The following is a 14688-nucleotide window of genomic DNA, read 5'->3' on the forward strand; positions in this document are numbered from 1 at the left end:
GTAGCTCAGCTTAAGGTCATGTAACTTTGTTTGGAAGGGCTCATGTTAAGGGCTAGAAAAGTGAATTTTGGAAGGTCTTACCACATCACACACACACACACACACACACACACACACTCAAAATGACAGTTAAGGGTGAGGGCTTTTGGAATTCCCATTGCCTATTCCATTTGTGGTTGTCATGGGGAACGTGATTTAAAGGGGTGGTTGTTACTGTTTGTTGAGCTTAAATTGGGGTTTGTGTCCATCCATTTGGGGAGTAAAGAAGGTTTCCAGGTATTTTCCCACTTTGATAGAGGTTTTTTTGAATGTGGAAAGTGTGTAGTTGTTAGGCAGTGATGTTGGGGTAATAGAGGGTCTTTGGTGTGTTAGATGCCCCCAGGCATGCTTCCCCTGCTGTCCCAGTGTCATTCCAGAGGTGTTGGCATCATTTCCTGGGCTGTCATAGTGGACTTGGTGACCCTCCAGACACGGATTTGGGTTTCCCCCTTAACGAGTATCTGTTCCCCATAGACTATAATGGGGTTCGAAACCCGTTCGAACACACGAACATTGAGCGGCTGTTCGAATCGAATTTCGAACCTCGAACATTTTAGTGTTCGCTCATCTCTAGTAATGATTCCTTTTCCATGGGATGAATTTAGAGGAAAATACTCTTACATAGACTTCATAATGTGAAAGTAATTGTGGTTCTCATTTAGTTGTTAATGTTACTGACGACAAGGATATAAATAAAAATGTACTGGATATGCGGGAATATTTCTCAACCGTAATTCATGTTTGATCAAAAACAACAGCAACTGTTTGTATGAGCGATTCCCATGAGTAAGGCTAGTAGGGGTCACCAGAAGCCAAGCGTCCATGAAGAAGGAAGACAGCCCATGGAGACACTAATATTAGTAAGCAAAATTCATACAAATAGCTGAGCAGTGGAGATGTCTGGACCAAGCAATACAAATATAATTTCATAGATTTTATGCACCTTATGATACTGCCATATCTATTGAAAGAAGCTGTCCTATGTTGAAGACCAGTTTTGATTTGCAGGCCATCGATTTCCCTGCAGAGCCACCTCAATGGAAACCATTACTCTGTTCCTATTAAACATCAATGGCCTACCCATGTGATTTCTGCTCAGGCGCAAATCCCTTTTTGTAATCCATTTTGTGCCAAGGACCTCATGGAGGAACCCATTGCTATTGTGATATATTAATTAGGTCGACATAGTCCCCATGAAAGACTGGTAGCACAAAAGCCAACCACAATATAACCATGCATTATTCAGATAATAACATTGTGTTGTTTGTTGCAGTTTGCCGGAACGCTTTCTGATGGACTGGGAAAGACTATGGACAACAGACATCAGACAGAGAGAGAATACATCCGCTATCATGCTGCAACCAGTGGGGAGCATTTAGTCGCTGGGATTCATGGACTTGCTCATGGTATGAATGAATAAATTGTCTTATAACGGGAGATCATGTTATGTGGTGTAAAGTTTGTGTTCGTATTATAAACGGCCCCATTCGCTATATTGGAGTAGAGCATCAACCAGGCCTTTAAAGAGGACCTTTCACCATATCCGGGCACAGGCAGTTCTATATACTGCCAGAAAGCTGACAGTGCGCTGAATTCAGCGCACTGTCGGCTTTCCCGATCTGTGCCCGGTGTGAAGAGCTTACGGCCCGGTACCGTAGCTCTTCTATGGTCAGAAGGGCGTTTCTGACCATTAGCCAGAGACGTCCTTCTGCCTCGCGGCGCCAATCGCGCTGTGCTGTGGAGCCGGGAGGAACGCCCCCTCCCTCTGCTCACACAGCTTGTCCGTAGACTAGCATTATCAGGAGAGGGAGGGGGCGTTCCTCCCCGCTCCACAGCACAGCGCGATTGGCGCCGCGAGGCAGAAGGACGTCTCTGGCTAATGGTCAGAAACGCCCTTCTGACTGTAAAGCGCTACGGTACCGGGACCGATAGCGCTTTACACCGGGCACAGATCGGGAAAGCCGACAGTGCGCTGAATTCAGCGCACTGTCAGCTTTCTGGCAGTATATAACACTGCCTGTGCCCAGATATGGTGAAAGGTCCTCTTTAAGGTTTGTTTATGGATCGAGCTTCAGAAACTAGGTCTATAGACCTACACTTGAGGCAAGAGCTGAAGAAATCTGGTACATGTGACGTGTCTATGGCCTTGGACACATCATTAACATTACTTAAAACTCTTACCCCTTTAGGTATCATCGGTGGGCTGACAAGTGTGATCACGTCCACTGTGGAAGGTGTTAAAAATGAAGGTGGTGTCAGCGGCTTCATCTCTGGATTAGGAAAAGGCTTAGTTGGAACTGTCACCAAACCCGTTGCTGGTGCTTTGGATTTTGCTTCAGAAACAGCTCAAGCTGTGCGAGATACAGCAACCCTTAGCGGGCACAGGTTAGTACCGGTGTTTTTATTCAATGAAACGTGTTGTATCTAGGTATGATCATGCCACGCCCTTAGCTTGTGCTGTAGCCATCTTATATCTCTAAATTTGAGGATATCCAAGTGATGAAAAACCTCTCTCTCTCGATTAAGGTCTTTTTCTATTAACAATGTTCGGCATCAATGGCAGGGTTCAGCTGGGTTGAGGTTTTCGCTTGGCAAATCGTATATTGCGCAATATTGTAGCCTATTTGAAGACTTGGCTCCAGAATTAGGTCATGTAAGGAGAGATGACTAATGAGCTCAGAATTCACAAAATTGTGTAAAGACATTTTTCAACAAAATTGCGGTGGAAAAAAAAAAAAAACTATTGTATTCATGGCCAGAAGGGGAAAGAACAAGAGATTCATCAGCCAGAAAAGTTGGGAAATATTATTCGCATTCAGTCAGCTGTGAAACTCAGTCCATGTGATGACCGGATTACAGTACCAGTATGGGACAGTATGTTGTGGAGTTGCAGGGACTCCTAGCAGCATAGATAACTGCATTGCTATACCTCTCCTGGCATTATGTACAGGACAATAAATCCAGCCAACACAGTCTGAGTTTCATAGCTGAAATGCTGTCATGTGAATGCGCCCTTCAGTGGAACATCTTTCCTTCAGTGGAAGATGTAGGTTATTTCTTTTCATTCCCCGTAGCATACCAGCCAGGGATAGAAATAGACTTGACAGGACAATTAGAAGGGCCAGCTCTGTCCTGGGGAGCCCCCTGGACCCAGTACAGGTGGAGGGTGACAGAAGGATACTGTACATGGTGAGCTCCATGCTGGAGAACAACTCCCGTCCCATGTATGAGACCGTGATGGCACTGGGCTGTACTGTCAGTGACCGACTGCTTCACCCCAAGTGTGAGAAGGAGCACTATTGGAGATCCTTCCTTCCAACCGCGGTCAGGCTGTATAATCAGCATCAGGCTAAGTGGAGATCACTCCGCACAGAGAACTAAATGATCCTGAGTCTTTCTTTTCTTCCTAGTTGCTATGCCTCCTAGTATCTTTTGTATCTGCTATGAGCTTGTATGTGTTCTTTCTTGTAATATATTACTGTATTATCCATGCTGCTGTAACACACTGAATTTCCTCATGGTGGAACTATTAAAAGATTATCTTATCGGGGAAGTTACCAAGTATGGGCAAAATTTTAACCAATTGGATCCTTGTTTTGTTGACAGTAGGTGTGAGCAGAATGATCCTACAATCTTCGTTGTTGTCAGTGGCCAACTTTACACATGTATCGCATTGATCACCTTCGAGTTCTTTTTCCAGGAGAACCTTAGCAGTACTGATGGGATATTTTCTATCTGTACCTAAAGCAGGTCTAGATGGTTCCAAAAGTCTTTATTGCATCCATCATACATGTAATTTAGGTGATTTTGTCCCTTAAAACCGGATGACTGGTTCAGAGGTGGCTAACCCTTTTCCGCAAAGTCTTTTTGTGAAGATGGTTTCATAGGTAAGCTTCATACTAGACATCCATTAGATAAATACAATTAAATTATGACGATAACCCCCACTTGTACCATATATAGCTCCATATACACCCATTTATATATTTGCCACCCACATACATACAGTGAAAAGGAACAAGAAATCTAAATGGCTGCAGGATCCTATGGGGAGGTGGGAAACAGAGGACAACAAAGTGTTTTAACTTCATTTGGCAGAGCTGCACCATAGTCCCCCAGGGCATTTGTTCATTGCTCAGCTATGTGTGGTTTGGAATCCAATTCTAATGCTGCTCCAAATGACTCTTTGCTGGCTCCGTTCGCTGTTTGTCAAGCCACGGTCATTTTTTGTTCTCCCTCACAGAAGGCCGATGCTGCCAGGCCTTTCTTGTTTTCTAACAGCTTGATTTATAAAGTGCCCACAGGGCCTACAAAATGTCACACAAGATTTTTAACATAAATAGCATTTCAAGTCACAAACATGGCCCCAACTGAAAGCGAGAACCCACTTTTGAAATTCCTCAGCAGAGTCAAGCAGAGTACAAAAGTTTACAGTGGAAAATCGTCTGGTTCTAGCACGTTTTCTGCATTTGTTTATTTGGCAGCAACGTAAACCTCACAGCAGTAAAAATCAAAAATAAACAAAAATGTGGCTCATATAAAGCACAAAAGAATCTGCCCAACCACCTATTAAAATGTATTTCCCAGCAGTTTTTGTAGGGTGGTTCTTTAAGATGTCAGGGGACTTTGTAGGATTATTCTATGCAGCTTGCATCCTTGCACAATATGATCTCTTACAGCGTGAGGCTAACATTGGGTTCAATAAAAACTAGCTGCGGAGGATTGACCCATGGTTCAGGTTGTGCTGGCACTTTACCTGCACAGTAGTAAATACACAGTCCAGTCACATTAATGCGACCACCTGTCAAAGTCCAGAATAACCACCTTTCGCAGAGCGGATCGCTGCGAGACGTGCAGGAAGAGAGGGAATGTTGTGATGATGTTCACTGGGATGTTGAGCCATGATGACTCCAGTGCCGTGGCCAGCTGCGCTAGGTTATGTAGTTGAGCATCTATGGCACGAAAAACCCAATTGAGGTGGTCCCACAGTTTCTCAATTGGGTTCAAGTCCGGGGAATTTGCTGGCCAAGGGAGTACAGTAAACTCATCCTGGTGCTCCTCGAACCATGCACATACACTGCGAGCTTTATGTCACGTGACATTGTCCTGCTGGTAGATGCCATCATCCTGAGGAAAAACAATTCACATGTAGGGGTGAACATGGTCCGCAAGGATAGATGCATACTTGTGTTGATCCATCGTGCCTTCCACAATGATGAGTGCACCCAGATGGCTGATGACACGTTTGTTAGGCCTCACGACAAAAGTGCCCCATTTGCAAAAGACAATGAGTGATGCAATGATCAAGAACATTCATTCATGCAGCAATCCTGGGACGTTCTTTCCCCTAAAGGCTGCATTCATTGGCAGCCATGTTTACATGGGGTGATGTCCTGCCACCAACAATGACCTTAGGCACAGCAGAAAAGACAAGATCACCTGACAAACAAGCCTTGTTGGCTGATCAGTGACAGTGTTACATGGTCCTGGTAGCGGGTATAACCGTTACTAGTATTGGTAGTTCCTGATAACTGGCTTGTATAAATTAGTCTTAGGGTGCTTTCACACTGAGAATACGTTGACTGATTCTGAACGTTAAAACACGTTCAGAATCAGCGCGTACAAAGCAGATCCCATTCATTTCAATGGGAGCCGGCATACATGCACTCCCCATTGAAATGAATGGGCTGCTTTTTTCCCTATTGGTTTCAATGTGATATGCGCGTATCCATCTCCATTTTCTCCTCTTCTGCCACAATATTTACTTTTCTGACATAAGAAAAAGTTGTGCATGCAGTAAACAGCCATGACTTAAAGCATCTGTCCTGTTGTGTACACTTGACTCAACGGGAATGGACACAGACGGAGGGGGCTTACTTCTTTACAGTTAATGTACGTTGCTGTCATCCTACAACTGATGACAGCAATGTACATTAATAACGGTAGCGTGAACGTATTTAGGATTCCTTACTGCTTTAAAATGTATTTTATAGACCTGACAGCCTTTTAGTATCCACATAAAATCTAATGGAAAGTAGCAAGGAAAAAAATTTGACTTCCAAAATTTCACTTTATCATCATACGGTTATTTTTATTCAGTTTTTTCCTCCCTTTTAACTCCTGACATTTGATTTTAGTGTCCTGTGTGTTAGGATGGACAGTACAGGTGACTGAATGGTCGGCTGTGAAACGCGGCAGCTTGTTTCTTCTTTATTGCGCTCCTAACTTCTCACAGCAGGACATAAGACAGCAAATTGGTATGTGTATATCGTTTCTTTACTAAGGAACCAGTCAATGTAATGAAAAGCAGTTGTGGTCAAGGCCACAAAGCGTCTTCTGTTCTCTTTTACAGTTTGTTACCTTCCAAAGTCATGGACTGTTCAAAGCCTTATTTATGGCATATCGTGGCTGGCATGAGCTTTATGGCAAGGGTTGTAAATCCAGCCCCGTAAAGCTCGGTGATATTTGTAGTTCACAATTACCACTTTGCTTTTTCAAAAGGCTCCTTATTAATGAAAGGACTTTTCCTTCTGTTTGGCTGAACTCTAAAATGCTCCCAACCCTCCAAAGCCCAGAACAATACATTTCTCATTACAGCCGGAGTATGAAACCTTCTTAGTTCCTGTGGAAAAATAAAATGAACAATATTTTTTGGAATAAAATAAGTGTCTTGGGACAATATGATTCAGCCATATTTTCTCTCTATTTTTTTATGGCGTTGCAAAAATATTATAGGCCATACAAATCCGATATTTAGTGAATTTTGGAATAAAACATATTGAGGATTATCAGTGATGGAAAAACAAAGTACATCCTCTTTGAATTCTATGGTTTTACTTATCAGAACATACTAAAAAAAAATAAAAACATCTGGTCCTTAGATGGTCCAGAAACGGATTTCTTATTTACTTAAAAATAAGGTGCCCCCAATAAAACAGTAGCTTGGAGAACCATCTATAGCATTAATACCATGAAGCAATGGTTTTCTGTACGACTTTATCAGTCTCTCACATCGTTCGGGAGGAATTTTGGCCCACTCTTTACAGTGTTGCAACAGGTTTTTTTTAGGTTTGTGGGCATCCATTTCTACACGCTTTTCTCTAGGTCTAGGTATAGAGAGGAGTTCATGGTCAACTCAATGAGCGCAAGGTGCCAAGTTCTGAGGCTGGCTCACAGTTTGTATAAAGTCTGATATGCTGTGTTTGGTCTTCTATCCAAAGGACATTGTTACAGAAGTCTTGTGGTTTGCTCAGCCTCTCACTTCTACCAAATCAATTCTCTCTAGGCTGCGCTGATGAAGTTCAACTAGACAGAAACGGTGCCGACCGTAGCTGAGAAATTGATTTGGTTATAACCCCGCATTATGCAGTAAAGACTTCTGGGAAAGTCAGGAATGATGTTCAGGGTGCTTCCCATAGAGGGCAGCATAACAGAGGCACTGTCTCCCTGTTTACATCTTGGGAGACAGATTTGCATATTCCTCCCAGATTAATTTTTTCCCTGCAGTACTTCCACCCCTTCCCAGCTCTTGCTCTGTCATGAACTTGAAAGACTTACTAACTGAGACTTAGGTGTAGCCCTTGGATTGCAATTTCTATTAAGATTGCACAGTTTCAGCCTGGACTGAATTTGCTATTAAGATTGTCTCGAGTGTTTTCTATTTCTGAATAATCTTCTCAATAATGGATGTTATGTTGTTTGGAAGAGGCCTTATAACTCTTCCGATGCATTGTAACAGTTGCTTCTCTAAGATAATTGCTGATGCCTTTCCTCTTTAATATTGTGTTATTATACACCTGAATGCTCCAGACCAGCAAACTGCCAAAAACTACTTCTTTTAAAGAGGGGGTAACACTTACTGATGATCAGTTAATCAAGGGCTGATTAGCAGAACTTGACTGTTACTTACTATTTTAATTCCTATGGCGCAGTAAGATTGTACTTAATGTTTCACACACAATTTCTGTATTTTAGCTTAATTTTTAAGTTAGCAACGGCATAATGTAATTGTCATATGTTATTGTTCATATGAGGTTCCCTTACTTTTTCTTATAAGTGTTTATTGCCGTGGATAGGACTTCTTAAACTCCCCACTATAGCCACTGTAGATTAAATGGATTTTCAAGATCTGTAAGTATTCAAGTTGTTGCACCCCCACTGTTCATATGCCGATGACCTATCCTATCCTAAGGATAGGTCGTCAATATGGAAGTCCCAGAAAACCCCCTTAAGTGGACCTCTATGAAATATGCAGGCTAGGTCCACCAGAGCGGGAGCAGAAAGAAGAGAGGGATGAACAAGGGATTGTTAGTGATTGAGAAGGAAAATATATATCTACGTACATCAGAGACACAATTTTACACAACATACTGGGACAGACACTGCCCCTCCACCTACCCATTCATGACTTTAAAGTTGGGGCCAAGAAGCCCATTCTCTACAACAACACATATCAACCCCTGTCAGCCACTTATGTAATATATACAGTGTATATACACAAACCTGTCCTGAAATAAAGACAACATAGCTTTATATGGTTATTGTAACCATGCCACATTTTGGGTAATCCACATCTAAGTCAATTTACCTTTTGGACTAACACATAGAGACAAAAACCTTTTAATTCTTGGCAATTGCCTGAAGAGTCGTCCCTGTGTGCATGGAAGAAAATACTTAACGCCAACTGAGAGGCTTATTCATGGAAAGGTTGTTCTTCCCCCGGTCGATTATTGACTTAGAATGTAATCTTGGCAAAGTGGATACAGAAGTGTATGCACAATAAGGAACATTTTCAGCAATACAGACTGTTTACTGGACGGCGTCCAAGTCTTGCTTTCCTTTTTTTTTTAAAAAAAAAAGTGTATAAAGTATAAATATATGTTTATATATATATATATATATATATATATATATACACTCACCGGCCACTTTATTAGGTACACCATGCTAGTAACGGGTTGGACCCCCTTTTGCCTTCAGAACTGCCTCAATTCTTCGTGGCATAGATTCAACAAGGTGCTGGAAGCATTCCTCAGAGATTTTGGTCCATATTGACATGATGGCATCACACAGTTGCCACAGATTTGTCGGCTGCACATCCATGATGCGAATCTCCCGTTCCACCACATCCCAAAGATGCTCTATTGGATTGAGATCTGGTGACTGTGGAGGCCATTGGAGTACAGTGAACTCATTGTCATGTTCAAGAAACCAGTCTGAGAAGATTCCAGCTTTATGACATGGCGCATTATCCTGCTGAAAGTAGCCATCAGATGTTGGGTATATTGTGGTCATAAAGGGATGGACATGGTCAGCAACAATACTCAGGTAGGCTTTGGCGTTGCAACGATGCTCAATTGGTACCAAGGGGCCCAAAGAGTGCCAAGAAAATATTCCCCACACCATGACACCACCACCACCAGCCTGAACCGTTGATACAAGGCAGGATGGATCCATGCTTTCATGTTGTTGACGCCAAATTCTGACCCTACCATCCGAATGTCGCAGCAGAAATCGAGACTCATCAGACCAGGCAACGTTTTTCCAATCTTCAATTGTCCAATTTCGATGAGCTTGTGCAAATTGTAGCCTCAGTTTCCTGTTCTTAGCTGAAAGGAGTGGCACCCGGTGTGGTCTTCTGCTGCTGTAGCCCATCTGCCTCAAAGTTCGACGTACTGTGCGTTCAGAGATGCTCTTCTGGCTACCTTGGTTGTAACGGGTGGCTATTTGAGTCACTGTTGCCTTTCTATCAGCTCGAACCAGTCTGGCCATTCTCCTCTGACCTCTGGCATCAACAACGCATTTCCGCCCACAGAACTGCCGCTCACTGGATGTTTTTTCTTTATCGGACCATTCTCTGTAAACCCTAGAGATGGTTGTGCGTGAAAATCCCAGTAGATCAGCAGTTTCTGAAATACTCAGACCAGCCCTTCTGGCACCAACAACCATGCCACGTTCAAAGGCACTCAAATCACCTTTCTTCCCCATACTGATGCTCGGTTTGAACTGCAGGAGATTGTCTTGACCATGTCTTGACATGCCTAAATGCACTGAGTTGCCGCCATGTGATTGGCTGATTAGAAATTAAGTGTTAACGAGCAGTTGGACAGGTGTACCTAATAAAGTGGCCGGTGAGTGTATATATATATATATATATATATATATATATATATATATATATATATATATTTAACATGCAAATTTCAGTTATTTTTTCATCCTAAGTATGTGCTCCGAGGCAGTTCAATGTCGCCCTTATTCCGTCCTCTCTAATAGTATGAATATTACTAAATGGCCTATGCAGAGAAATCAGCTTTGTCCACCTCCCCCTAAATTACATGATTGTGAGGGTATGTTCTTCCTGCTACAGTTTCATGCAACATACTATGTTCTGTGCACTTGTCAGTAACAAGACAATAGGGTAGATCCATGAAGACTGGCATTACTAAGGTCACCATCGCTGGTGAAGAGTGTGCCTCATATATGACGTACTCCTTCCCATAAATGAGGCAAACCTCTCCAAGCCATATGTAAATGATGATAAATTTGTGAAAGTGGCAAGGGCAGTGCAAAAAAACAGTCACACATTGTTATGCCTTGTATGCCTGAAAACTGGCCTACAAGCAATAATAAATCTGCCACAATAAGTAAGGAACATGAACATCGCCCCATCTATCATTCTCTTCTAGTACATGTCACATTCCGAAGGAGGCAAAAATTACAATTGTTGTGTCACTTATCTGTATACAAGAAGGCATCCAGTCGCTATCTGAGAGGCAGCTTGCAGTAGCAGATACCTTTGAAAAAAATTTCTGCCATGTAGGCCAAGTAAATCTTCACCTCTTTAATATTCCTAATGAAAATTAAAAGTATTTTTGCAGAATTTAATGTTGAACACAACTCCTTTGGATAAATCAACAATGTCAGTGGTTTTCCAACTCACTGCACCTCTGCTGATCAGCTGTTTGAAGGAGCTGTGGCACAACTCTGTACAGTACAGCTGGGAATGAAACTGCAGTTCAGGTGACTCTTACCAATATGACATTGATGGCCTGACAAGAAAATCCCTGTAAATGGTCAGTAACTTTTCGCATACTTTGAGTTTTGCCTCTTATGAGGCTCCATCCCCTCCCTTTGCGAAAATTACTTTTACTCTGAAAATCCGTTATATCTATCTTAAGTTGGTCTTACACGACCATAATGCATTTACGGTCCGCATGTTGCTGTTGCATAGAGTTCTATGGGCGAGTCCATGCAGTGCCGTGAATTGCGGCCATTACGGACATGTTCTAGAAAGTGCAGACCTCGGTTGCGGCCCGGCAAACCACGGATAAAATATCCAGTGGTGTAAGAGGCCGCATTGAGTATAATGTGTCCGCAATTGAAAACCCTCAATTGCGGACCATTTGCGGTCTTAAATTACGGTTGTGTAAGACTAGCCTTAAGACTGATTTCACATGTCTATAGAAATTTGTGGAAGGGGATTGAGCAGGAATTGTAGGCGATAAGAGAACAAAGACGGGTTAGGTTTGATGCTGGAGCTAAATAGAAGCTTTCTAACACGACCATTACAGGTCAGTACTTCTTTATATATGACCTGCATGATCCTGTTTTTGACAGTGAAAAAGAGACACTTCTATTTACTGTGTGCAGTGTTTGGCAGCTAGTTTCTGCCCACCAGCTTAGAGAGAAATAAGGATTAGGGCTTGGTCCGGATCTTGACGCGGGAAGCCGTGTCAGAATCCGGACCAAAATGCGCCCGCCACGGCTAGCCGTGACTGTCTTAGCTTCCGACAGTCGCGGCTTCCTGCTCTGGACTAGGCCCAAATGAATGGGCCTAGTACGGAGGGATTGTCTTGACGCGGGTGCCGCAGTGCCTTCTGCCACGTAATCCGTGTCATGATAGGGCAGGTCGCTTCTTTTTCTGTGAGTGGTAGAATACCGCTCGTGGAAAAAGGAAATACTGGCTCCTATTTAATTTGTGTCAAAATCCAGACCAAAGAATTAGTTTCTCAGCAATTATAACCTAATCTTACAGTAGATACTTTAGATTGAGCATAAACATTTTTTGTGTCCTTCTTTAATATGGATTATATCAGCACTTTGTGCAAATTTTACTTTCAGCCTCCAAATCAGGACAACCCCACAAGAATGTGGAGCTGAGTTATTAGTGTTGACTCCCCAAACATTTTACAGTTTTGAGAGATGCTGCACAATGTCAAGAAGGGGTGTAAAAGCTTCGGCTTAGAATTTCTCATGGATCTTTAAAATGTAACACGTGTATATTTATCATATGTCCTGCCATGTCCTCATTATATATATAATGAGTACCGCGCCGCTGAAAGACTCGCTGATATCAACGTTGTCTTCAGACATTTTAACACATCGAAACCATATAACTCATCCCAAACTATTTCATCGCCCTCTAAGGTTGTTATTTTAGGAGTGATATTTCTCTTGAGAAAGATACAGTGTTATAAAATCTAACACATGTTGTAAATGTGACTGCCATATTTAAAACATAACCTTCAAATAAAACAAACTCCACTTCAATACCACATAAATATTCGGTTCTTTAAGAGAAGTAAAAGAAGCCCACGCGATGTTTCGGGATCCCCTGCATTAGGCGAGTTGGTAAGCCAAGGTACCGGTTGTCCTGACTCCTGCCCTGAGTTTACTTGTTGGAATGTAGGTCTTGAACTATGATTTGAGGGGATGGTCTTAGATAACACATTTTATTTTCTAATATGTTATTAAAGAATTATACATTGTTGTGGCCCTGACTAGCCCAAACATAGAGTGGCTAGAGAATATTCTTTGTGCATAGCACTCAGTTGAGTCCAGAAAGAAGTCGCTGGTACCGCACACAAGTCCATCGATGTCATTGGGCACAATGTAATGCTTCATTTCTCCTGTGGAGGCACTGCAGGTGAAACTGACCTTTTACTGCTTTCCTCTCAGATACCCAAAGCAGACAAGCCTCTTCCCGAGTAAATGACAAAGGGTGGTCTTGGGCAAGGCTTCTCAAACTTTCTTGACTTGGGCCTCACCAGTCAATCTATTTTGATGTCAGACCCTCGCCAGCAATGAAGTACTTCATAGAATGCCAAACAAATGCTAAGTGTACTGTACATGTAATACACTTAATAGCAGCAACCAAATCCGCATGGCAGCACAATATACCTCCCTAACAGCATCAAACATCAGTGTCCAGCAGAAGCACCAAACACCACCAATGTGGCATCACAGGTAGAAGCATTGTCCCTTGGTACCGTCTCCCCTTTCTACCTCAAGCCCATTCGCAGCAGCAATCTAACCAAATAAAACCTTCCAAACTTGCAGCAAATCTTCCCCCAATTCCACACCTTTCTCTTTGTTAGGAGCAGATAATAGAAGAACCTCCTATATCCTGTACCAATCTAAGGCTAGGTTTACATTTGCATTGGAGTATAGGACACCCCGCCACAGATTCCACCTAAAATTACTATAAAATCTATGGACCCCATGATAGCGGATGGGCTCTCCATCGTTCAGGTTCCCATGCAAACTTAAATGAGGGTGTGCCGAACACTAGAGTGAACCTAGCATGTGATGCCTTTGTCTCCGGTTTTAGAGCCTTCACGCTGCCTACTATGGCTGAATTTCTGTGTAGGATCTGTGGACTCTTGTTGATGATGTCATCATGGGTCTTTTAGCCATAGAGACTGGTATTATATTTGCAGCGCCTGCTTGAAAGTCCCTGCTTTGTACTGAAGCTGATACCGGCAGGAACCTGCGCCTCACCGGGCGTAAAGTTAGTAATAAACTGTGCAGCACGATGACTATCCCGGATGGGATCCCTGATTCGAATCGGACCAAGGACATCTGCATGGAGTTTATATGTTCTCCTCCAGGTACTCCAGTTTCCTCTCACATGGCAAAAGTGTATTGATAGATACACTGACTTCCTGTAAAAACAGCTGACCCTTGTGTTGGGGATGAGCACCAACTATCTCCCCTAATCCACAATGCTCCCTGTGCTTTGAGTCCCTTGTTTGGGGAAGTATATATATATTTGTATTTATACGTACATCACATACAACGCTATGTCTTCTCCAGCTAGGATGTAGATCCAGGAATCAGTTTTGCTCTTGGACCCTGGTCCGTGCAGGTGCCATTGTGTTGCATCGGTCTTTATATTTGTCTCCTTCCTATTTCCTATCTGTGGCTCGCTCTGGTTGTTTTCAGGAAATGTACTGTGAAGGGGGGAGGAAAAGAAAGGTGTGCAGGGACACGAACTTACTTTGAACCCTCCGTCTGAAGCAGGTGATCATAGCACAATTGTTTGTGTGTACTGTAAATGATATTCTGCTCAGGTTCAAGCAGAGTTCAGCCAGTAACCCCACATGACGGTAGAACTACATTTCAGGGTAGAGCGCAGTTGCCAAAATACCTGCGAGACATCTGCATTTCTTTTACGCAATGCAATCCTGATGAGCCCGGGGAAGTTCAATAAGACCGCTGCATTGTGCAGAGTGACATATTCTACATTAAAGGCTGGGGAAGAGAAATATCTTGTGTTAATCTGCTGTAAATGTATCCTGTGCACTCACTGCAGAATAATCCAGTTCCATTCATTGCATTGTGCAACACGTAATGTTTGTGTTATAT

The 14688-nt window shown here is 42.7% G+C and overlaps 1 protein-coding gene across 1 annotated transcript in view; it reads left to right on the forward strand.

Annotated features, from left to right (window-relative positions):
- Positions 1–14688, forward strand: part of VPS13D (vacuolar protein sorting 13 homolog D) — a 177634-nt gene that overhangs the window by 137216 nt on the left and 25730 nt on the right. The window contains exons 67-68 of the mRNA XM_075279845.1: positions 1313–1445; positions 2229–2424. Coding sequence (XP_075135946.1) covers positions 1313–1445; positions 2229–2424 — 329 coding nt within the window. The remainder of the gene's footprint in view (positions 1–1312; positions 1446–2228; positions 2425–14688) is intronic.

Source organism: Leptodactylus fuscus, chromosome 6 (genome assembly GCF_031893055.1).
Source record: "Leptodactylus fuscus isolate aLepFus1 chromosome 6, aLepFus1.hap2, whole genome shotgun sequence".
In the NCBI taxonomy this organism is placed as follows: domain Eukaryota; kingdom Metazoa; phylum Chordata; class Amphibia; order Anura; family Leptodactylidae; genus Leptodactylus; species Leptodactylus fuscus.